This window comes from Hyalella azteca, unplaced genomic scaffold (genome assembly GCF_000764305.2).
Source record: "Hyalella azteca isolate HAZT.00-mixed unplaced genomic scaffold, Hazt_2.0.2 contig653, whole genome shotgun sequence".
Taxonomy (NCBI): domain Eukaryota; kingdom Metazoa; phylum Arthropoda; class Malacostraca; order Amphipoda; family Hyalellidae; genus Hyalella; species Hyalella azteca.
This window is the reverse complement of record NW_025930992.1, coordinates 53568-77356: the sequence shown is the minus strand read 5'-3', so window position 1 is coordinate 77356 and position 23789 is coordinate 53568. Positions and strand designations below refer to the sequence as shown.

Sequence of the window (23789 nt, the reverse complement as noted above, 5' to 3'; positions counted from 1 at the left end):
CTCGGAATTTAGGGAAACCGAAAACCAGTAAAAACATTATCCCAAAATCGAAACGGGTAAGAAGTTAATAATACAAAAACCTCTAAAACTGTGTTAAGAAAAAGCCTTGCCAAACTCGTTGAAACGCCTACGAAGCAAATATCTAATTCACGAAAATTGTCGCATCACGATAACAAGTTAATATCAAATAACACCAATAAATCCAAAACTGTTATAAAAAAAAGCCTTCACGAATTCGTTGAAACGCCTACGAAGCAAATATCAAATTCACGGATCACGAAAATTGTCGCAGCATGAAAGCCAAGGCGCTACTGAACCGCTGGAACTCTTTGTTCACTCCGTCGTACGTTCAGCTGTCAGGACCTGACGACGATGAGGGAAGTGACCCTCAGATGAAGCTCCCCTCTCTTAAGGGCATGAGACGTATCGCCAGCGATATCAACGTCTGCAAAGGGCGTACTGACCGCCGTGGTTCAGCGCCCACGTGTAATTTTCGGGCAATTTCTGCGGTGCGCGGCACCCATCGTATGAGGTGAGGGTAGCCTCCTGTGATGGTGAGGGTAGCCTCCTGTGATGGTGAGGGTAGCCTCCTGTGCTGGTGAGGGTAGCCTCCTGTGGTGGTGAGGGTAGCCTCCTGTGGTGGTGAGGGTAGCCTCCTGTGCTGGTGAGGGTAGCCTCCTGTGGTGGTGAGGGTAGCCTCCTGTGGTGGTGAGGGTAGCCTCCTGTGGTGGTGAGGGTAGCCTCCTGTGGTGGTGAGGGTAGCCTCCTGTGCTGGTGAGGGTAGCCTCCTGTGGTGGTGATTCCCCCACAGGAGGGGCAGTTTGACGTGGGTGGAGGGCGTAAGTTCCCCCAGCTGCGTGAGTTGGTGGAGTACTACCGCAACAACCCAATGGTAGAGCAGAGTGGTACGGTGGTGCCCTATCTAATCCCCCACTACCACCCTACCTAACCCCCCATTCCCCCACAGGAGGGCCAGTTTGACGTGGGTGGAGGCCGCAAGTTCCCCCAGCTACGTGAGTTGGTGGAGTACTACCGCAACAACCCGATGGTAGAGCAGAGTGGTACTGTGGTGCCCCTGAAGCAGCCCTTCAACGCCACCCGCATCAACGCCAGGGGCATCGCCAGGCGCGTCAAGGAGCTATCACTTAATGCTGGCCAGGTTAAGATTATTAATAATAATCTTAATTATTGTTATTATATCTCCATCTCTAACCCAGTCCTTGTCCCTCTGGGTCCCATCTCTAACCCAGTTTTTGTCCCCCTGGGCCCCATCTCTAACCCAGTCTTTGTCCCCCTAGGCCCCATCTCTAACCCAGTTCTTGTCCCCATCTATCTCTAACCCAGTCTTTGTCACCCTGGGCCCCATCTCTAACCCAGTCCTTGTTCTCTTGTCCCCCATCGTTAACCCAGTCCTTGTTCCCCTGGGCCCCATCCATAACCCAGTCCTTGTCTCCCTTGTCCCCATCTCTAACCCACTCCTTGCACCCAGGAGAACACGAGCACGGCCATGGGCTAGGTCGGGTTCTGGGAGGCTTGTCCCCATCTCTAACCCAGTCCTTGTCCCTCTTGTCCCCATCTCTAACCCAGTCCTTGTCCCCCTGGGCCCCATCTCTAACCCATCCTTGTCCCCCAGGAGAACACGAGCACGGCGATGGGCAAGGTCGGGTTCTGGGAGGAGTTTGAGTCGCTGCAGCAGCAGGAATGCAAGAAGCTTCACTCCCGGAGTGAGGGCCAGAAGCCTGAGAACCGCAGCAAGAACCGCTACAAGAACATCCTGCCCTTTGACCACACCAGGGTTGTGCTGCGTGACCGGGACCCTGGTATACCGGGCTCTGACTACATCAATGCTAACCACATCACTGTGAGCCATCATCATCGGGTGGTAGAACCATAGTTTGAAACTTTATCGATACTGTAATAATACATAGTTTGGGACATCATCACTGGATGGTAGAACCATAGTTTGAGTCATCATAACTGGACGGTAGAACCACAGTTTGAGCCTTCATATATACTGTAATAATACCATTGTTTGAGGCATCATCACTGGGTGGTAGAACCATAGTTTGAGCCATCATCACTGGGCGGTAGAACCACAGTTTGAGCCATCATCACTGGGCGGTAGAACCATAGTTTGAGCCATCACCACTGGACGGTAGAACCATAGTTTGAGCCATCATCACTGGGTGGTAGAACCATAGTTTGAGCCATCATCACTGGACGGTAGAACCATAGTTTGTGCCATCATCACTGGGCGGTAGAACCATAGTTTGAGCCATCATAACTGGGTGGTAGAACCATAGTTTGAGCCATCATCACTGGGTGGTAGAACCATAGTTTGAGCCATCATAACTGGACGGTAGTTTAGCCATCATCGATCCGCGTGATGAATAGTACTGTAATAATACCATAGTTAGAACCATTATGGCTCAAGCTTGTCTTCGCAAGTCTGTTATACAGATGTCACAATCATCTTTTCCAAGAATTACAAAAGTAGCAACAATGAAAATAATATCATAATTTAAAATCAGATTTCTTTTATCATTCTTTGTTGTTATTATAATTGCCTATCCTGGTAGTTTAGATTATATTGAGATCAATTATTTATGGATAAATGACTGAGTTGCCCTTGAGCTAAGCTTCTCTAAAAAACTTGTCCTGCCTGTGACTCGAACCCTCGGGTCGCTGGAAGCAAGAGACAGAAGCTCTCACCACTGCACCACCGCAGCTCATCACTCTCTTATCATATATTTATTTAATTTTTTTCAAAACTTTCTTATCATGTCTTCTTAGAGCATTTTCTCATATATGGCAAAAAAAGACGCTACTGTGCTCGTCATGTCCGTCCGTCTGTCTGTCCGCCTGTCTGCCTGTCTGTCCGTCTGTCTGTCCGTCTGTCTGTCCGTCTGTCTCTGTCTGTCCGTCCGTCCGTCCGTCTGTCTGTCTGTCTGTCCGTATGTCTGTCTGTCCGTCAGTGACTTCAAGTTTTCGTCAACGAGAAAATGCGCTCTCTGTCACTCACTGCAGTGAGTACTGAGTTATATTTTTCAATTTATTTTCTTCTCCGGTTTTCCTGAGCTCATCACTCTCTTATCATATATTTATTTATTTTTTTCGACACTTTCTTGTCATGTTTTCCTTTAAATTTTATTTTATTTCCCGATTTTCCTGACGTTGTTGTCGTGTTGCAGAGCGAAGACGATGGCAGCGGGGACCAGCAGCGCTACATTGCAACCCAGGGCTGCCTGAGCAACACCGTGGCTGACTTCTGGTGGATGTTGTGGCAGGAAGACTGCTACGTGGTTGTCATGACAACCAAGGAGGTGGAGAGGGGCAAGGTGGGTTGCTACGTGGTTGTAATGACAACCAAGGAGGTGGAGAGGGGCAAGGTGGGTTGCTACGTGGTTGTCATGACAACCAAGGAGGTGGAGAGGGGCAAGGTGGGTTGCTACGTNGTGAGGCAGTCCACAGGTGAGGCAGTCCACAGGTGAGGCAGTCCACTGGTGAGACAGTCCACTGGTGAGGCAGTCCACAGGTGAATCAGTCCACTAGTGAGGCAGTCCACAGGTGAGGCAGTCCACTAGTGAGGCAGTCCACAGGTGAGGCAGTCCACAGGTGAGGCAGACCACTGGTGAGGCAGTCCACTGGTGAGACAGTGCACTAGTGAGGCAGTCCAGTAAAATTCTTCAAAATAGCTTCAAATAATTTTTTAAAACTATTTTAATTAATCTTTAAATGACTTGAAATAATCTTCAGAACAGCCACAAATAACTTTTAAAACTTCCTAAAATAATCTTGGAAAAAATCTCAAATAATTGTAAAAACTGTATTCAGTCGTCACTTGTATTCATTCGTGAATCAAAGATACTATTTACCAATATATTCATCATTCATACATATCACCGTAGCAGTGTATTCGACACCGATTCATTCACCCGTTTTTTATATTACCCGATCTACTCTCCTAATTTCACCCAACACCCATTTTTATATTACCCAATCTACCCTACTAATTCACCCTAGACCCATTTTTTATATTACCCAATCTACCCTAATAATTCACCCAACACCCGTTTTTTATATTACGCGATCTACTCATTAATTCGCCCAACACCCATTTTTTATACTACCCAATCTATTCGACTAATTCACCCAACACCCATTTTTTTAAATTACCCGATCTACCCTAATAATTCACCCAACACCCATTTTTTAAATTACCCGATCTACCCTAATAATTCGCCCTACACACATTTTTTATATTACCAATCTACCCTACTAATTCACCCTACACCCATTTTTTATATTACCCGATATATTCTAGTAATTCACCCAACACCCTTTTTTATATTACCCGATCTACCCTACTAATTCGCCCTACACCCGTTTTTTATATTACCCAATCTACTCTACTAATTCGCCCTACACCCGTTTTTTATATTACCCAATCTACCCTACTAATTCACCCAACACCCATTTTTTAAATTACCCGATCTACCCTAATAATTCACCCAACACCCATTTTTTATATTACCCAATCTACCCTACTAATTCACCCTAGACCCATTTTTTATATTACCCAATCTACCCTAATAATTCACCCAACACCCATTTTTTATATTACGCGATCTACTCATTAATTCGCCCAACACCCATTTTTTATACTACCCAATCTATTCGACTAATTCACCCTACACCCATTTTTTATATTACCAATCTACCCTACTAATTCACCCTACACCCATTTTTTATATTACCCGATCTACCCTACTAATTCGCCCTACACCCATTTTTTATATTACCCGATCTACCCTACTAATTCGCCCTACACCCATTTTTTATATTACCCGATCTACTTGACTAATTCCCAACACCCATTTTTTATACTACCCGATCTACTCTACTAATTCACCCAACACCCATTTTTATATTACCCGATCTACTCATTAATTCACCCTACACCCATTTTTATATACCCGATCTACTCATTAATTCACCCTACACCCATTTTTATATTACCCGATCTACTCTACTAATTCACCCTACACCCATTTTTTATATTACCCGATCTACTCTACTAATTCACCCTACACCCATTTTTTATATTACCCGATCTACTCTACTAATTCACCCTACACCCATTTTTTATATTACCCGATCTACTCTACTAATTCACCCAACATCTATATCCTCTACTATTTCATCCATCATCAATTAACTCCAGTAATTCATCCAATACCAATTTACTGTTCTAATGTGTCACATTTTATTTCACATATTAATAAAATTTTTAATCATTTTTAGCGCATTTTCTCATTTATGGGAAAAAGCCCTAAAGTGCTCGTCATGTCCGTCCGTCCGTCCGTCTGTCCGTCCGTCTATCCGTCCGTCTGTCTGTCCGTCCGTCCGTGACTTCGCGTTTTCGTCGACGAGAAAATGCGCTCTCTGTCATTCACTGCAGTGAGTACTGAGTTATATTTTTTTATTACCCAATTTACTGTACTAATTTTACTGTTAATTTACTGTTCTAATATTTCAAATTTTATTTCACATATTAATTAAAATAATTAATTGCAGACGTAATGGTGAAGTTACGCACATCAAGATCCAGAACATGGGTGACTTCTATGACCTGTACGGCGGTGAAATTAAGTTCTAATGGTTCTAATTTCGGAGATTGAGTTCTAATGGTTCTAATTTTATTTCTCATATTAATTAAAATAATTAATTACAGACGTAATGGTGAAGTAACGCACATCAAGATCCAGAACATGGGCGATTTCTATGACCTGTACGGCGGGGAGAAGTTCGCCACGCTCGCTGAACTTGTTCAGTATTACATGGAGAACCAGGGACAACTTAAAGAGAAGAATGGACATGTTATTGAACTTAAGTTCCCTCTCAACTGCGCCGACCCTACCACTGAGAGGTGGGTAACTTGTGAGCCACTCATTGTGAGTGGGACAACTTAAAGAGAAGAATGGACATGTTATAGAACTTAAGTTCCCTCTCAACTGCGCCGACCCTACCACTGAGAGGTGGGTAACTCGCCACTCATGAGTGGGACAACTTAAGGAGAAGAATGGACATGTTATAGAACTTAAGTTCCCTCTCAACTGCGCCGACCCTACCACTGAGAGGTGGGTAACTCGCCACTCATGAGTGGGACAACTTAAGGAGAAGAATGGACATGTTATAGAACTTAAGTTCCCTCTCAACTGCGCCGACCCTACCACTGAGAGGTGGGTAACTTGTGAGCCACTCATTGTGAGTGGGTAACTCATTCACCACCCATCATGAGTCTGTTTTCACTTGTCAGGTGCACTTACCCACTTGTCAGGTGCACTTACCCACTTGTCAGGTGTACTGACCCACTTGTCAGGTGTACTGACACACTTGTCAGGTGTATTGCGCCACTTGTCAGGTGTACAGCCCCACTTGTCAGGTGTACTGACCCACTTGTCAGGTGTACTGGCCCACTTGTCAGGTGTACTGGCCCACTTGTCAGGTGTACTGCCCCACTTGTCAGGTGTACTGCCCCACTTGTCAGGTGTACTGTGACATGTTCCTCAGGCAGATCGTGCGGCAAGGTAAGAGCCTTCATCGTCCTAGACATGATCCTGAGGCAGATCGTGAGGCAAGGTAAGCCTTCATCGTCCTCGACATGATCCTGAGGCAAGGTAAGCCTTCATCGTCCTAGACATGATCCTGAGGTAAGGAGCCTTCATCGTCCTCGACATGATACAAGTGACCTCTGATCTTCATATTCACTTGGTGTTTTTAAATTGAAATGCGCTGTTAAAATTCGATGTTGCGCTGCTCTAGCTGCAGGGACATCATTTAATCGTAAGTGTGGTAGTATTTTGTATATACAAGTATATATTTTATGTATAATTTTGTATATAAGTGTGGTTGAATAGATTTGAGGTCGTCATCAAAGTGTTTCACACTCAAGGAACTAGGCAGTTCAATTCTTAAACTAATGTTTAGCTTGCATATTACCCGTTCAACTCGGTTTCTATGACTTCCAAATTGAAATTGGTATCTATAATTATTAACGTCAAAATATAAATTGACCCCTGATTTTTTTCCCCAATGAATGACATTCATTGTCTGTGTAAGTATTAGTTCGATGAATAAAATATTGACCCTCTGAATATATTTCCAATAAATGACATTCATTTTGCATTATTTTGACAAATAAAATCAAACTCACTTAGTTGTACATTCTTCAAATGTGTTGTATGTGAATGTTATAATTATTAAATAAATATAATAAATAAATGTGTTGATATCCCAGGTCTGGACTGTGAACTGGACATACAGCGCACCATCCTACACGTGCGGTCCCAGCGGTCCGGTCTCGTGCAGACCGAAGCGCAGTACAAGTTTGTGTACCTCGCCGTACAGGACCACATTGATGCCATCGAGCACAGGATGAGTGCGGAGAAGGTGAGTAACGAAATACTCAACTCGACGTTGTACCCAACTCTAATTTTCAACTTCTTACTCAACTCAATGCAACATTAGAACGAGTGCTAAGAAGGTAGAGCTGTGGTGGTGCAGTGGTGAGAGGCTCTGTCTCTCGCACCCAGCTCCCGGGTTCTCTCTCTCTCGCACCCAGATCCCGGGTTCTCTGTCTCTCGCACTCAGCGCCCGGGTTCTCTGTCTCTCGCACCCAGCTCCCAGGTTCTCTCTCTCTCGCACCCAGCTCCCGGGTTCTCTCTCTCTCGCACCCAGATCCCGGGTTCTCTGTCTCTCGCACTCAGCGNGGGCGACTCTAAACCAGAAGCTGGGGCGACTCTAAACCAGAAGCTGGGGCGACTCTAAACCAGAAGCTGGGGCGACTCTAAATTTTGTTAGGGTACATCCCCATATAATTTACTCACACCTCACCCCTCCCTTCCTCCCGCAGAAGTCGCTGCAGGTGGGCAGGGAGTACACTAACATCAAGTACAGCGCTGAGGCCGCCGCGGGGCTGGAAGGGAGTGCCTCTTCCACTTCAGCAGGGAAGAGTCTCTCCCGTTCCACCATATCCCTCCTGCCCACGTCACCTCCTCCACCTGCACCACCTGCACATCTGCTGGCTCCTGCACCACCTGCACCACCTCCTGCAAAGGACCCCAAGCTGCTCCTGCTCAGGAATGCGGCGCCTGATCCTGTAGCGAGGTCTGGCGAAATTACTTATTCTTTCTAGTTACTATTTTTATTTATTGCTATGTTATTTAATATTTACGCTGTGTATTTATTTATTATTACAATATTTATTATTTACGCTGTGTATTTATTTCTTATTACGCTATTTATCACTTACGCTGTGGTATTTTATCAGAGATTTTGGACTAGAATTCGAAATTCCACTCCTTTGGAGAATAAAAATTAGATTTAATTTTTCACTTGGAAGATGAATTTTTCCTGTTTGTAATTGCAGGAAATTTTTTGACATTCTTTTAGGAGAACTGCCTGGTAACACCACGATTTCTGAATTAGGTTATAAATTCCAGACTAAAATTGATATATTTTTAACAGATCTTGTGACGACTTGAGTGCTACTCAGAATTCAACTCTGAATTCAACGCACACCAACGACGTTACTCTCAAGACGGATTCATCATCACCACCTTCTTGTTCACCAACTTCATTCAACCTAGTCGAATCTACCAGTCTTTCCACTGGTCTTGATAGTTGTCCTGGTTCTACCACTACCACTACTCCTACCACTACATCGTGTACCTCGAACGCAACTACTACTAGTTCCAGTGGTGGTAGTGTTGTTCATTCAACCTAGTCGAATCTACCAGTCTTTCCACTGGTCTTGATAGTTGTCCTGGTTCCACTACCACTACCACTACTCCTACCACTACATCGTGTACCTCGAACGTAACGACTACCAGTTCCAGTGGTAGTAGTGTTGTAATTGCTAAGTGAAATACCATGTGGATTGAGTTTAGAGGTTGTAATGGAAAAGTTTACTTGGTGGTTATAAGGAACGCGCTTGTATATAACTATATTAGTAGGTATAGTAGATCACTATGGTACTATAGGCGTCTTGTAGACATCTTGTTACTACCTGTGCGTATGGTTCCTAAAATCGAGAGGTCTTTAATGTTCATACAATAGTATATTTAATGTTCATACAATAGTATAAGTAAATTGAATGCGAATGCGGTGTGCATTGACCTGTGAATGTTTTGCTAGGTGAAGGATTTCGAAGGAATGTTTTCATAGGTATACTTGTTAAATAGCAAAGAATTAATGATACTTAGCATCCTACTGCAACTTTGTGAATTTTTAAAGTGTATCCAGCAAATTTTTTTATTATTTGCCGTATCATAAATTTTTTTTATTTTCCCGAATTTGACTGTATTTTCTGATATTTCATGTAATGTTGTATAAACGCGAATGAAGGCTTAACGACTGCCCGTCTTAAGCTTGAAAATGATCATGTGTTTTCAGTAAATTGGTTTTTAACTATCGGTATTGTCTATTTTTGTACAAATCTTATCGTGAATGTCGGGAAAATTACAAAACTACGAATTTGCGGACATCTCGAGAGTGTCTGAAAGTTGAAAGTTTTTGAAAGTTTAAAAGTTTATAATCTGTTAGAAAGTTTATATGTGTACGAATACTGAAAGTCTCTTGTATTGTAAATCACATTCATAGTCACATTCACCAAATTTTTCCCAATACATCCAGTATTTTGTTATTGTTACTCGTTCATCACTGTATTCAAAGACCTATCATTATTGCTGTTTCTTCACGATCGTTTCATAATAATTCTGATATATAGTTTTTCGACATGTCATTCATTAAAATTGTTAAAGGCTCTTTGGTTTTTTTAAGAAATGAATGCAGTATTGTACTTATAAATAATGTTGCACGACTTCTTTTCAGTTCTTGATTTATTTAAATTTACAATCAAAAAAACTAGTTTGACACTGTCCATGTAGCGATGCACTTTGAACCTTTAAGTGGGACACCGTGACCCAGTTTAACCTGGCAATAGAGTGTATCAGTGCTACGTAAGGAAGTGTGTCACTATTTGGACAACAGGACACCTTTATTTTCATGAGTGTACGTATTTTGTTCACAGTGTAGGTACGTATTTTTTTGATCTGGAAACTCATTCCGTAACGGCAAAATACAGTTAATTTTCTAGGCCATATATGAATATTTAAATTTGTTTGTTGTTTGTTTAAATTGTTCTTGAATTGAAATACCCAGATACGTGAATAGTTTCAATATCTATCACGTCAAGTGAATACTATGTCTTAATTACAGACGATTGTAATCTTATAATATAATTATCATTAATATAATAATATTATAAGATATAATAATATTATGAGATTTTTATTCATCTGTAATTGGAATGTAATATTCACTTGACGTTACGAGAATTATAGTATAATTATTATGAATAAAATTATAACTTGACGTGTAATATTACGTGAATTATAATATAATTATTATGAATATTATTATATTATAAGATTATAATCATTCGTAATTGAGACGTAATATTCACTTGACGTTATAGATATTGATACCGGAAAATAATGTTAAAGCAAAGTTCGGTGTTAAATAAATGACAGAAATAGCATCACAATTGCTGTTGTTGTCTCGCTTTAATAGTGAATGAATTATGTATAAAACTTTCCAATAATGCTATCAATGGTATTTATTAATAAACTTTCGATGTGCTTTCCAGTGACTTCAGGTGAGCTGGTTTTTCTTAAAAAAAGGGTTTTCTTTGCATGTTTTTTTGATTTTCTAATCCTGAAACGTGAATTAAAAAGTTGAATTTCGACAATTAGTATCAAAATTTTTGTACTTGAAAGTAACTATGAAATTATTGACCAATTGATACCGATGCGAAAATTTGCGTTAAATTATCTATAACTTAGTTATCATCCCTTGACGTTATCCCTTTCAATGACATTCCTATTATTTTCACAAATTCTTTGTTATTAAATTTCATTTAAACTCAAGCCTGCTAACAAATTTTTACGGTGAACTAAATCTTGCGTTCGGTGTGTTGAAGTTGAAGTTTTAATGTCTTCAACAAGTTTCATTCAATGAACTTGAAATTTCGTTTAATATCAGGCTTAGATAAGACCGACTAGCTTGCTCTCAAAATCCTTATCATTACACATCTAGGATCGCAATTTTGTCTGTAATATAAAATTTTTTGTCCATTTGTGTTTTTTTTTACAGTTCTTTGTCCAATTTTGTCCAAGAAATTTGTTCACAAAATATAGATTTACACTCGATTTTGTCTGTAATATAAAATTTTTTCTCCATTTGTGTTTATTTTTTGTCCAATTTTATCCAAGAAATTTGTAAACAAAATATAGATTTAAACTCGGCCGACTTGGATGCGTAAAAATTACTGTGAAAGTTTGTATCCGATGTTGTCTGTTCAATAATTGCGTGAACCATACTTATTATTATTATTATTATTGTGTATAATAAATACGTAATGTTCATTCAATAATTTCCTGAACGACACTTATTATTATTATTATTATTATTATTATTGTCATCATGTATAATAGATACGTAATTGTTCAATCAATAATTTCGTGAACCATTATTATTATTATTATTATTGTCATGTATAATAAATACGTAATGTTCATTCAATAATTTCGTGAACCATACTTATTATTATTATTATTGTCATCATGTATAATAAATACGTAATTGTTGTTAATGTTGGTTTAGAGTTTGAGGAAGCACGACAATGTTAGGCTTGAAAGTTTCAGGTTAATTAAATTGGTTAATTTAATAAAAAATTAAAGTTTCGTATGCATTTGCGCTGCACTCATTTAGGTCATTTTCTGAGGCGGTTTTCTTAAAGTTAGAAAATGATTTTCTGACTTCGTTCAAATAAAAATAATAATTAATGGAGATTCGAATAATGCGAAACTCTTACTGTGGTTTTCTTGCTTTATCCTTCACAATAAACTATGCTAGTTTAGTTTGATGTGGTCCTTTGCTACCAAGAATTTTTTTTGTGTTTTGGTTTTTAGAATTCAGGAGTAATCTGCTAGGAATTTAGAGTAATGTGCTGGGAATTTAGGCTAATCTGCTAGGAATTTAGAGTAATGTGCTAGGAATTTAGGGTAATCTGCTAGGAATTTAGGGTAATATGCTAGGAATGTAGAGTAATATGCTAGGAATTTAGGGTAATGTGCTAGGATTTTAGGGTAATGTGCTAGGATTTTAGGGTAATGTGCTAGGAATTCAGGGGTAAGTGCTAGGAATTTAGTTTTGTGAGGAATATTTCTACCTGATTTAAAGATATTTTTATCTTTCCAAGATATTATCAATGAAATAAATTCGTTATCGCAATTAGCGATTGAAGCAAGCTGATAAATGCAACGTTCAATAATGAGAGAAATATATTTTTTGGAGTGCGAGGCACAGGCTGAATAAATAAATTGGAAGAAAGAACTACTTCTTGATGAACGCACAGCGAGCTTGACACTTCACACCAAATATATTCACAAATGGCGCGATTGTTGCATTTGTTTCTAACATCAAAGCCGTTTTCTTGCATTCCATATTCTACAGTTATCGATATAGCCTTTAATAACCTTTGAATTTCTTGATCGTATTTAATAATAATAATAGCGGTTTTCAGCGTTTAGTAGACCGTAGGCCTGTCGCCGATTCTTAACATCGCAGTATATTCACAGCTTGTTGCGGTCTCGAACTCGCAACTCACTGCTACAATTCTGCTGTGCTTAACCGCCCGGCCTCCTTGCCGATTCTGACCAGAAACTGGCGCACAGAGCTGGGATCGAACCCGCGCCTCTCTGCGCCAATCTTGGTACTCTGAACTGTAACCACTGGGCCACCCCAGTTTATTTATATTTAAACTCTCTAACAAGTCGGCGTTTACTGCGCAAAAATATATTATCTTGCGCGAATATTTTCGTACGATGCACCACAGGCTTTGCTCATCAAGCAAAGCTACAAGTGCTATTACGAAAGGTTGTCATATTGAATTTAGAGTAAAAAAGGTAATATATAATCAAAAGTTCACCATCAATTATGTCGGCCCACAACATCTGGCGTTGTGTGGACCGACTTCAACCCAACCTCTGTACCTACCGCCGCATACATTCCCCTTCTACCCAACCCCTGCTCCAACCACCATGTTGGAGTAGCTATTCTAGCAGAAGTCTAGTAGCTATTTCAAACTCTCGTCAGTCGTGAAAAGATCCGGTCAAATGACACGATTTTAGATCTTCTGTGAACAAGGCACGAAAAGGAAAAGAATCGGCGACAGGCCACAACAGGCCTACACTTCAGCGCTGACATCACTATGTTATGTTATGTTATGTTATGTTATGTTATGTTATGTTATGTTATCTCCACTTCAACCCAACCTCTGTACCAACCACCATGTTCATCTCCACGTTCACCCAACAACCCATATTCCAACCACAATTTTCTTTTCCACTTCAACCCAACCACCATGTTCATTCACACTTTAATCTCAACCCCAGCTTAAGTTTGTATAAACGTTAGTCCACCGCTCTACAATCAACGTTCGCGTTCATCAAGCGCATTCATGCGCTACGTCGCATTCAGGAACTAAGTCTAAACTGTATTAAAAGTTAATTTCCATATTCCTGGCGAATAAAAAACGACTTATTAAGATATTTTACTGACTGAATCACATAATTGCGATTTCGACCCTAAATTTTCACAACTCGTTGTGGGTTTCGAACCCCAACTCGCTGCTCCGAGCTTGGTGATTTTAACCATTACCCCCCCCCCCGAGCATGCGCACCATAACTACCATTCATTGTAGCAAATCGTATTCAGTAACTACGGTTTGCTGCACTCTCATGTATCTAATTAAAGTAGCCATGTTTCCACTTGACCATTCCTACATTAATTATGTTAAGGAGGGAAAACAAATAATAATATCCTCTTGCCATTTCTAAAAAGTGAAATCACAATTTAATAAGACGAATAGTTACACTGAATGATCTGCATTTTTCTTCGCTAAAAAATCTAATTTTACTTGCTTCTGAATGCGCGGGGCCCAGAACGCTCTAGAAATATTATTTTTATCTTGAATAAATAAAGCAGTCTGCCTTAAAAAAAACAATTGGTGCCCAGTAAAAAATTACGCCGTCAAAAAAAGAGTACAAATCTGTCGAAAATGTTGCCGGCACATGTAATTTGGTGGGTGAAAACTATTTTCGGTTATGCTAGTAGAAAATTTGCAAATGAGGTGGGACTAAATTAAATCGGCGGTCAAGTGATAATGATCTTCTATTGATGAAAATTTAAGTCGTATTTTCGTTTTTGATCGTGATCGGCAACGATACATACGTTATAAGCTCGCCAGTTTTTATAGTTTCTAATTAAGATGAAAATCACTCTAATTTATCGTACATTATTATTACACTTCAATCGATTTCGGGAGAGATAATGGTTTTGCTTGTTTTGGGCACCACTTGTAACATTAACATAACAATATAATAAAATTTGAAAGTTTCGTGAGTTATAAAATGATTCAAGGCTGCGATTAAATTTTAATTCATCTCGGTAAGTGCAGAACCGCAAGCGATTGGGCCAGGAGTTACTATTCTAAGTATTGTTCAATGCTTATATCAAGTTAAACTTGGAAGATATCAGGAAAAATGATTGCTATGCAAACTACGCTCTGCTTTTCTGCATATAAATCTGAGAGAACTCAAGTGAAAGTTTGGCTTCAATGGTAATTGGTTCGGTCCATCTTTTTGTGGAATCTATAAATATGGAAACCAATCATCCAACAAAGGCACCGCGAATAACCTACGCATTTTTTGGGTTCGGTCAACCCAAGGGTATTTAAATTGACCCACGATGTTCATTCATAGAAAAAAATAATATTTTTTGCAATTAACATATATTATAATATTACTTCAATTTTATATTATTTTAGTGAACAACATAAATTTTATGGAAAATTTTTTGATTAGAATATTCTTGTCTTTGCTTCAATAAATGACCTAATATATTTGAGAAATAAATGAGCATCTGTCGACATGTGGCATCGTTTACCACCCACCACCTGTTGCCACCGCCGCCAGAGTCTCTGTGCAACTTTCACGTTCATGTTCTGCCAATGCCATTTTTTGGCACTCGAGAATGCGATTCAAACAACGAACGCATTGCGTTTACGAGGTAGAATCTTAACTGAATAATATTCCTATTTAGTAATGTCTATTTCTATATGTACATTTGAAAAAAAAGTGAGTGAAGTGAAACACAGAGCGTATATTACGAATCGCGATCTTATGGATAGTCCAAAGCGTTGCAAGAGGTGGCAACTGCACAAACCGTCTCGAATTTTTCGCTAGACACATGATTTTGTAGTAGTGTGCTGTTGACTACGGTGTGTGGTGCATGTGTAACTCTTCTCTGACCAACTTCGTGGCAAATCATGCCAGAAATGAATAAAGACATCTCGAGTTCAGTGTAAACTATTCACTAGTTAGAATGACTCGCACATGTTGACGAACTGTTGCTTTATGTGCCCATGCTATTTCTTATTACTGTGTGTGCTGTAAATAAATGTTTTATGTACCATAGTACCTTGTTGCACTTGGTGGTGGCAGCTACTTCTCTTGAGAAGTACCTGACAATTAAGCAAACTAGTTATTAATATATAGGCAATTTCGAGCCGGCTTGTTGTTTTTGTGCATCAGCCACCCAACAGTTCTTTCCAAGATGCCGACGATCAGCGAACTGGAAGCTATTATCGTCGAGAAAGACGACACGATTCGGAAGCTGGAACTACGATTGAAGAACCATGAGGATTCAATCGCAGAGTTACGATCGCAGCTGGATAAGTTCCAGAGTGTGATGCCTTTTGCTACGGCTGCTGCAGCCGTTAATAAAAGAGCTCGTAAAGAGCGTGCTCAGGGCATCTCCGCTGAACCGCAAAGTCTCAGGACCATCCAGGAACTCTCCCTCGCCAGTCAGAAAACCGTGCCAGATTTCCCAAAATCTTCCAGGTGAGCCAGAAAACTTTTTCGTGTTTTCAGTTACTCTTATTTTAGGGTATGAAAGTATGGTTCGTTTCGATGGTTGTGTTAAGGTTTAATTTAGTGAAGAACCTATAAAGATATACTATTTGTTATCGTACTTCTATGAATTTAGTAATTTTATTTGACGTAAGAGTCTCGAAAAAAACGCTGAAAAGCCAAATTTGGAGGGGGTTTAAATACTCTAATACTGGTGTGGGTTTAAATTCTAGATACAATGGCAGAAGTGCACTAAACGGTTTATAAACTATCAAGTTTATAAACTTTGTAGTGTTAGAATATAAACTTTCTTCTTTATATAGTTTGTATCTTGACAGGCATGAAACTACAGGTTTTGTCAAACGTATTGGAATGCATAATTTAATGTTTTTTTAAGAGACTCGTGAACATCTTCAGGCGGTAACTATTTAATGTTTTGATTGTTCAGTAATGTCACAAGTGCGTATTCACATTCAGAAATTAAATTTCTCTTATTAGAAAAATGAAAGTCGTAATATCTAGGCGATTTTTTTCAGAATGTTTGCACAATCGAAGTGAGCTGTTGAATGCCAGTCTCCACGCATGACTAGCTTCATTGATTGCTTCTTGCAACGAACAGAAACTTTTAGGCGTCTTATTACCAGGCAATTAAAATGCGAAATAAATTGACGATATTGAAGGTTTCCGTACATCAAGGGTTAGCCGTTACGGTTGGTTTGAAAGAACTCGAATTCGAAAATTCGATTATTTGTAATAGGTTAGTACCATACCATCTTTATTAAACTTCCTAAACTAAAATATTGAAAAAGTTTTATACATAAAGTATATTTATAAGTGCATTCAATTCAACTAAAGTCAATACATGTAAGTCATCGCAGCAACAACAGCTGCGGTATATAGTAAAATATGGTATTTGTGAATATATATTTATGTATATATCAATACCTCAAGATATTATATAAATAAAGTTATATATAAATATAAGATATAAATGAAATAAATATATCATTTATATATCTTTTTCAATAACCCAAGGCTACGATGCTGTGCCTAATCATCATTAATCAGAATATGGGTTCTCGTTAGCGTTTAAGTGGCGTCTGAATTTTTAATTAAAGTTCTGCTGTCGCCCCAAACTGAATGAAATTCCTAAGCAACCGCGCATACATTTTTGCTACGCATTTATTTTTCATGTATTCTTACGCGCTTATATAGTAGTTACGTTCACATCTTAAATAAATCGTCCATAGAGAATGTATACCGGTATTGTAAATCTCTATTCATGTTCAATAACCTGTTTTTTCACTATAATATTCTCATATATGACTATTTTTTTCAATAGTATACTTCAACTCTATTCGTTTGTTCACTTTTAATTCATTTCGTTAATTTTTTTTCATTCATTCAATTAATTTTTTTCGTTGTTCACCTCTTATTTCGTTATCCCGTTTATGTCACTAAAAAATTGGCATATAGTAAAGCGTATACCATATATACAGCCAATCAGTTTTTTTATGCTTGAAAAAAATGTCGCATATCATTCATTCGTTTCTTAACAAATCATACACTACATTATTACTACTTATTAATTATTCAATTCAATGATTCAATTGAAGACATATTATTCAAATTAAATTCGTTGTGATACGTAATGAATTAACCATTCCTACACTTGAAAGCTCTTACGCTAATAATATCTAGTGTTGAAATAATAAATTCTAGTAATAAATATCTGGTGTTGAAACTCAGCACGAGCATAACTACGTTTTTTTTAGTAACGTTCACCTTGGGATATAAATTTAGTTTCATTATATGTCTGAGATAAAAATAGTTTTAACTCTACTAATTAATAATGATAAATTTAGGCACTGCAATGTTTAATTGTCTGAAGTTATACGCATTCGTTAGTGATGCGTTTACCAATCATGCATTTATTAATCTTTCGTTTATTAATTACATGTTTATTAAAAATACATTTATTAATCATGCGTTTCATGCATGATTAATATATATACAATATTAATGCGTCGTAAAACGTCATGGTCGCTGACATTATTTTGGACCAAATGTTTTTCTTTGAATAAATTTAACAGAATTTATATTATCTTTAGAGAACCAACCAAATCACAGTGAGCATATTGATTGAATTTTAAATCGCAATTACGATTCTTAGGTTTCGTAATTGTTAGACGATATTTTTAAACGATATTTTTAGACGATATTTGGAAATCTGTTAAAATTTATGTTTTATAAAAGTGTTTGCATAATAACTGGTGCTTACGCTATCTAAAACCGGAAATGCTAAGATAGTTTGTACTTTGTCAGCTAAATATAGCACGTGGCTAAACCTGGTCACTTACATGTAATGGTGAGAACTTGGTGTAGTATTGAGACTTTGGGGCCTTATTTGGGACTTTGATTGGGACATTGAGGCCTTATTTGGGGACTTTGATTGGGATCCTTGATTGAGACCTTGATTGAGACCTTGATTGAGACCTTGATTTTATCCCCCGATGTATATAATCCAACATGAGAATAGAATTAATAAATATTAATTAATTGATAATAATATAAATAATATTATTAATTGATTAAATAACTGTGCTCGCAGTTGCAATAAAAGACAAACTTGCTCTTAAACCTTGAATTGATTATTAAGACTTACTTAATCTTTACCCGCATTATAGTAACTATATATGTCATGATGCGTTCAATTAGTTTACAATAGCTGACTTAAAAAATTAGTTAACATTAGTTAACATAAAAAATTAGTTAACATTAGTTAACATAAAAGTTAGTTAATATTAGTTAACATAAAAAATTAGTTTACAATAGCTAACTTAAAAAATTAGTTTACAATAGCTAAATTAAAAAATTAGTTAACATTAGTTAACGTAAAAAGTTAGTTAGCATTAGTTAACATAAAAAATTAGTTAACATTAGTTAACATAAAAGTTAGTTAGCATTAGTTAACATAAAAAATTAGTTAACATTAGTTAACATAAAAAATTAGTAAGCATTAGTTAACATAAAAAATTAGTAAGCTTTAGTTGACTTAAAAAATTAGTTAACATTAGTTAATATTGAATTAGTTAGAACTAGAAATTAATATAGATAATATAAGTTCCACCGAATCATATTGACTTGACGCCGTGATGGGTGCTGAACATATTTATAATTAATAATGTATTATCACTAGAGTTGATTATGACAGTTGATTTCTAATTATTCTAGATGCTTAATTAAGTCGATATGGCAGCTCTATTAGGTATCTCTCACCGAACAATTTATTGACTTTGAATAGGCAAAACTTTAGCCTTATTTGAATTATTGTTTAAATGAGAACGATATTTATTGCCTTTTATGTTTGTTTCGATACGTATATACAAAAGAAATTTATTACTTTCATTTTAGAAGGACTTTTGAGGCTGAACTATCGTTACGATTTCTTTAGAAAATTACATTAGTTACTGACCATACTGTATTGTTACTGACCATACATGTATAGTTACTTACCATACATATATAGTTACTGACCATACATATATAGTTACTGACCATACATGTATAGTTACTTACCATACATATGTGGTTACTGACCATACATGTATAGTCACTGACCATACATATATAGTTACTGACCATACATTATAGTTACTGACCATACATATATAGTTACTGACCATACATATATAGTTACTGACCATACATGTATAGTTACTGACCATACATATATAGTTACTGACCATACATATATAGTTACTGACCATACATGTATAGTTACTGACCATACATATATAGTTACTGACATGTATAGTTACTTACCATACATATGTGGTTACTGACCATACATATATAGTTACTGACCATACATGTATAGTTACTNCAAAATATACAGCCACACAGCCGTGCACCTGTGTACGTGGTCAAAATATACAGCCACACAGCCGTGCACCTGTGTACGTGGTCAAAATATACAGCCACACAGCCGTGCACCTGTGTACGTGGTCAAAATATACAGCCACACAGCCGTGCACCTGTGTACGTGGTCAAAATATACAGCCACACAGCCGTGCACCTGTGTACGTGGTCAAAATATACAGCCACACAGCCGTGCACCTGTGTACGTGGTCAAAATATACAGCCACACAGCCGTGCACCTGTGTACGTGGTCAAAATATACAGCCACACAGCCGTGCACCTGTGTACGTGGTCAAAATATACAGCCACACAGCCGTGCACCTGTGTACGTGGTCAAAATATACAGCCACACAGCCGTGCACCTGTGTACGTGGTCAAAATATACAGCCACACAGCCGTGCACCTGTGTACGTGGTCAAAATATACAGCCACACAGCCGTGCACCTGTGTACGTGGTCAAAATATACAGCCACACAGCCGTGCACCTGTGTACGTGGTCAAAATATACAGCCACACAGCCGTGCACCTGTGTACGTGGTCAAAATATACAGCCACACAGCCGTGCACCTGTGTACGTGGTCAAAATATACAGCCACACAGCCGTGCACCTGTGTACGTGGTCAAAATATACAGCCACACAGCCGTGCACCTGTGTACGTGGTCAAAATATACAGCCACACAGCCGTGCACCTGTGTACGTGGTCAAAATATACAGCCACACAGCCGTGCACCTGTGTACGTGGTCAAAATATACAGCCACACAGCCGTGCACCTGTGTACGTGGTCAAAATATACAGCCACACAGCCGTGCACCTGTGTACGTGGTCAAAATATACAGCCACACAGCCGTGCACCTGTGTACGTGGTCAAAATATACAGCCACACAGCCGTGCACCTGTGTACGTGGTCAAAATATACAGCCACACAGCCGTGCACCTGTGTACGTGGTCAAAATATACAGCCACACAGCCGTGCACCTGTGTACGTGGTCAAAATATACAGCCACACAGCCGTGCACCTGTGTACGTGGTCAAAATATACAGCCACACAGCCGTGCACCTGTGTACGTGGTCAAAATATACAGCCACACAGCCGTGCACCTGTGTACGTGGTCAAAATATACAGCCACACAGCCGTGCACCTGTGTACGTGGTCAAAATATACAGCCACACAGCCGTGCACCTGTGTACGTGGTCAAAATATACAGCCACACAGCCGTGCACCTGTGTACGTGGTCAAAATATACAGCCACACAGCCGTGCACCTGTGTACGTGGTCAAAATATACAGCCACACAGCCGTGCACCTGTGTACGTGGTTAAAATATACAGCCACACAGCCGTGCACCTGTGTACGTGGTCAAAATATACAGCCACACAGCTGTGCACCTGTGTACGTGGACAAAATATACAGCCACACAGCTGTACACCTGTGTACGTGGTCAAATTATACAGCCACACAGCCGTGCACCTGTGTACGTGCGTGGCTAAAAATACACAGCCACACAGCTGTGTTGTGTGTAAATTTGTGTACTTGGTCAAAATACAGAGTACGGTTGAGTGTACAAAATAAGTGGGTTAAATTGTCCCAATAATAACACTCATGCACACAACACAGAGCAGTCAAACTGCGTCAGGATGACACACTTAGGATAAAAAAATGCCAAGTCAGTTGTCGCTATAAAATTATGTAAGTTGTTGTTATTTGGACAAAGTAACACTAATTTTTCTCGTTGTAATAGCATTGCTATTAGCTCTTACTACCAGCCGCAACAATAGCTGCAAGCAAACAATATCTTTGTAACAGCTACACTCATGCAAATGAAGGAGACATTTGTCCAAATCTCGATGCTTGTCCAAAATGACCCGCTAAAATTTGGTACAAAATGACCCGCTAAAACTTGGTACAAAACGACCCGCTAAAACTTGGTACAAAATGACCCGCTAAAACTTGGTACAAAATGACCCGCTAAAACTTGGTACAAAATGACCCGCTGAAAATTAGTACAAAAAGATTCGCTAATTCTGCCGAGTGTCAAGTCTCTACACTCAAATAAATAAGTGAGACTTTGTCAGAATAGCATTGCACTTTTTGCCCTTTGTGAATCATCCGTACTCAGCATTTCCCGGCAAAATAGCGTATCTGTGTTACGCGCAGAAAGTGTCTCAATTTTGACAATAAAACCCATTAATTTGTCCTAAGCTTAGTGTTACGCGCAAAAAGTGTCTCAATGTTACGCGCAAAAAGTGTCTCAATTTTGACAATACGAACCAATTAATTTGTCCTAAGCTTATTCCATGTGTTGCGATTATCTTATTTCGCTTTTGCGGGTCATCCTAGCTGATGCTGTAACATAGTGAGTTATAATTTGGACAATGTGACCCATTACTTTGTCTGAGTGTGTCATGTAATACGAAATCTATTATTGATTCGTTTGGGAAAGCGTGTTATTTTAATCACGATTTGTTCTAAAGACAGTAACGGGCTAAGGTTATGACGGTTACAAGACAGCAACGGGCTAAGGTTATGACGGTTACAAGACAGTAACGGGCTAAGGTTATGACGGTTACAAGACAGTAACGGGCTAAGGTTATGACGGTCACAGGACAGTAACGGGCTAAGGTTATGACTGTCACAAGACAGTAACGGGCTAAGGTTATGACTGTCACAAGACAGTAACGGGCTAAGGTTATGACGGTCACAAGACAGTAACGGGCTAAGGTTATGACGGTAACAAGACAGTAACGGGCTAAGGGTATGACGGTCACAAGACAGTAACGGGCTAACGTTATGACGGTTACAAGACAGTATTTACTAACATTTACCTGCAGGGAATGCCTTGGTTTACCTGAGCAAGGAACATCGATTTATCCTCTCATAAACTGTGTAAACCTTTTGTATACATGAACTGTATAAGCCTATTGTATACAGAAGGCGTTAACACTTTCATCTCAAATATTTAACTCGAATCGCACGTGAGTGAAAACATGAAAAAAAACATCCTGTCGTATTTTAGGACCCTTGTAGGAACGCGACGTTTGCTCCTGTGATTATAAGAATAAACAAAATTATTTTAAAACATTATTAAACTAATAATGAAAGGTCACAGCGTTCCATATGCAGGTACGTAGACCGAATATACCAAATACTTGAGAACTGCGTTTTATATATTTGCATATTTTATTATTATGCTAGATCCACCAATCACGGACGAGAAATTTTACGCTTCGTATATTTTTACTGTTACGTTTTCTTAGGCCGCTACGTGTACTTAGGCCGCTACGCGTACTTAGGTAGGCCGCTACGTGTACTTAAGCCGCTACGTGTACTTAGGCCGCTACGCGTACTTAGGTAGGCCGCTACGTGTACTTAAGCCGCTACGTGTACTTAGGCCGCTACGTGTACTTAGGCCTCTACGTGTACTTAGGCCGCTACGTGTACTTAGGCCGCTACGTGTACTTAGGCCTCTACGTGTACTTAGGCCGCTACGTGTACTCTAGCGATTTTTGATTGTCCGGCCCCTTTGAAATATGCCTCACCATATACACTCCAGCAGGGCCTCTACCTTCAAAAGAAGTTAAGAGAACGTAAGTTCATCAGCCAATCATTGACGGCCTTTCAAGTAAAATCCACCAATCATGGATAAGAAAGTAGAATGTTTTTTTAAGTACTTACGTTCACTTAACGACTTTTGAAAGTATGGCCCCTGGTCTACCATCATCACGCGCAGGATGCAGAGTTTTTCCTATTTAGACTGAGTTATTCTGGCGCTTCCTAGACACGATCCCAAAGTTGACCCGTGGACTAAATATTGCATTTGGTATGTAATCTC

General features: G+C 39.0%; 2 protein-coding genes across 2 annotated transcripts in view; both read left to right on the top strand.

Annotated features, from left to right (window-relative positions):
- The first annotated feature begins 293 nt into the window (after positions 1-293).
- On the top strand, positions 294-9281 carry LOC108679181 (tyrosine-protein phosphatase non-receptor type 11). Its single transcript, XM_047880524.1, has 11 exons — positions 294-486; positions 960-1159; positions 1634-1861; positions 3192-3487; positions 5578-5634; positions 5735-5929; positions 6551-6642; positions 7301-7452; positions 7916-8169; positions 8530-8675; positions 8813-9281. The coding sequence occupies exons 1-11, from the start codon at positions 294-296 to the stop codon at positions 8926-8928; spliced, it is 1929 nt and encodes a 642-aa protein (XP_047736480.1). The 3' UTR covers positions 8929-9281.
- A 6120-nt stretch (positions 9282-15401) lies between these two features.
- Positions 15402-23789, top strand: part of LOC108679180 (cGMP-dependent protein kinase 1) — a 41387-nt gene continuing 32999 nt past the window's right edge. Inside the window, exon 1 of the mRNA XM_018167779.2 lies at positions 15402-16028. Within this exon, the coding sequence (XP_018023268.1) occupies positions 15742-16028 (287 nt within the window). The 5' untranslated portion in view covers positions 15402-15741. The remainder of the gene's footprint in view (positions 16029-23789) is intronic.